Source organism: Apis dorsata, unplaced genomic scaffold (genome assembly GCF_000469605.1).
Source record: "Apis dorsata unplaced genomic scaffold, Apis dorsata 1.3 scaffold_575, whole genome shotgun sequence".
NCBI lineage: Eukaryota > Metazoa > Arthropoda > Insecta > Hymenoptera > Apidae > Apis > Apis dorsata.
The window spans coordinates 315,675-318,515 of NW_006263785.1; the positions used below are offsets into that span (position 1 = coordinate 315,675).

General features: G+C 20.3%; 1 protein-coding gene across 1 annotated transcript in view; it reads left to right on the top strand.

Moving 5' to 3' along the window:
• The window catches only part of LOC102681912 (gamma-aminobutyric acid receptor alpha-like), a 22,259-nt gene that overhangs the window by 18,102 nt on the left and 1,316 nt on the right, over positions 1–2,841 (top strand). The window contains 5 exon segments of the mRNA XM_031513075.1: positions 307–506; positions 579–666; positions 1,284–1,444; positions 1,702–1,878; positions 2,604–2,746. Of these exon segments, the coding sequence (XP_031368935.1) occupies positions 307–506; positions 579–666; positions 1,284–1,444; positions 1,702–1,878; positions 2,604–2,746 (769 nt within the window).

Here is a 2,841-nt window from a genome sequence, read left to right on the forward strand (position 1 = left end):
TACTTTTTATAATCCTCATTAATTACCATTAATTAATAATTATTTTTTATAAATGTAAAATAATATATAATATAAATGTAAAATATATTTTATATTTTCATTTGATTTTCCTGAAATTAAATTAACTTAACTCTTCTAGCCATAATGATGGCTAAAGAAAATACAATCATTATTTATTTTTATAATAATTAATGATTATTTATAATAAAATTTTATTTACTCTTTTACAGTATGTAATCATTAAAGTTACTCTATTATATTTAATTGTAAAAATTTTCACAAAATATTTCTTTTCTTTATTTTTAGATGCATATACGTCCAGTCAATTAATTTATGAATGGCAGGAGGGCTCTTCGGTTAATTTTGTTCCTGGAATGGCTCTTTCACAATTTGACTTGATGGGTTCACCATATAGAAATTTAACGTTCGTTCGTCGAGAGGGTGAATTTTCGGTTCTTCAAGTATCCTTCAACTTGCAACGACATACCGGCTATTTTCTCATTCAAGTAAATCAGTTTATTTTTAATCTTATTTAATTGTTATCTAATTTAATATTATCTTTTCTATGATTTTATCAGGTTTACGTACCTTGTGTTCTAATAGTAGTTTTAAGTTGGGTATCCTTTTGGATTCATCGCGAGGCTACCAGCGATCGAGTTGGACTAGGTAAATTATTTATCAAATGAAACAAAAGTATATACAAAAATCAATAAAACAATTTAAATTTAATTTTTCAAAACTATTTTAACAAAAAAATATTCAAGAGTATTTATAATATTTAGGATAAGAAATATATGAAGTATATATCTTTTATATTTATCTCTTTATATATATGCATATTATCTTTTAAATTATGCACTATTCAAAAAAAGGTTTCGTATAAAACTTGTTTATAGAATATAATATAAACTTATTATAAAGAAATTATGATCAGATTTATTTTGGAGATTTTTTTTAAAATCTGAAGATAATGTTTACTTTTTTAAATAAATTTATATTTATTAAAGCATTGTAATCCATATTATAATTTCGAGACGAATTCATTGATCTAATTATATTTTTAAAAATTATTTAAGTTTATAATATTTCAAAAATAAGATTTTATATCATAGACAATTGTTGATAATTATAAAAAAGATAAATTTCGTATTAAAAAAAAATTAAGATATTTGATAATTATATATATATTCATATATAATATACTATATATATAATATATAATTAGTTTTAAAATTAAAATATTATTAGATTCCATAATGTAATTATTCAATGAAATATTACAGGTATTACTACCGTTTTGACATTGTCAACCATTAGTCTGGATTCTAGAACAGACTTACCAAAAGTTAGATATGCCACTGCTCTCGATTGGTTTTTATTAATGAGTTTTGGATATTGTATTGCTACGTTATTAGAATTTGCTGGTGTACATTATTTTACAAAGGTATAATATATATTCATAATTTTCAATTTTAACAATATTAATTTATTTATGATTAAAAAACTAAATTATATGAGATAAAAAATTTAAAAAATTTTATTATTTTTAAAATTTTAAACATCAATTAAAAAATTATATATTTCAGTTATAAAATTTCAAAATTATTTATTAAAATTTGCAAAATTTTAATGAAATTTTTATCTCTTATTTTCTATTATAGATCAATTATCACTTATAGTCTAGTAGATATTTCCTTTTAGGTTGGTAGTGGAGAAATTCCTTTGGAGGAAGAAGAATGGGAAAACGAGAGTGAAACTGATTATCAAGATGCGTTTTGTAGTATTGTATCGTGCAGTCCTCAAACGGTTCATCCAGAAACGATAATAGATGTATCTCGAAGAAGAAGTTCTTTGATATGTGATGTTTATGGTGTTAATGTAAATATAATATGCATGAGTACAAAATTATTCGGTATTAGTAATTAATTCGATAGTAATAATAATTTTTACTTTATTGTTGTTTAGATTATATTTAGTAAAACTTAAAAATTATAAATTTTTATGAATTACTAAAAAATTTTACATTTTAAGATTTTACTTTTTATGAATATTATATTTATGGCAATTACAAATTTTAATAGAGAAAAAAATAATATAAAAACACAGAGGCAATCAAAATTATAAATGAATAAAATCATTGATAGTGTTTTTATTAAAACCAGTGTTTTTATAAAACCAAAATAAAAATTTTGCAAAAAAAAAAATATTGCTTAAAATTATCTCAGAAATCATATCTATCAGTATGTAAAGTTTCAATCGGAATCCAATCGGAATTACAATCGGAAATCCAAATAATCTTGCATTCTTATTATTAAATATTAAAGAAAAATTAGATTAAAAGGCAAATTTAATGCATCAATGAATTATTTAATATATTTCGAAAATATGATAAAAAAAAATTTATTATTATTATGATCTTTATTATATTATGATCTTTGTTTCTTATATTTAATTTTTATTATTTATAAGTTTTACTTGTAATCAAATTTTTTATCTTTAATTTTAAAATAAATTTTAAATATTATTTATACAATATATATATTTCATTAAAATTTATATAATTATAATTGAAATTGAATGTTTTTAAATAATTTTTCACTTAGGAATCGATTTCTTACGAAAGAGGATCAATGACTGTATCTGTTGCATCAAAGCCATCAACAATGGAAAGACAAACACAAACAGAAGTATGGATACCGAAATGGCGACAATTTCTTTATTGTCTTGCTGGTGATGAATCATTCAGGTAAAAAATTTCTACTCTAATTTTAAAATAATAATGAAAATATTATATATATATATATATTAAATTAATTTAAAATTTAAAATTAAAAAATTAAT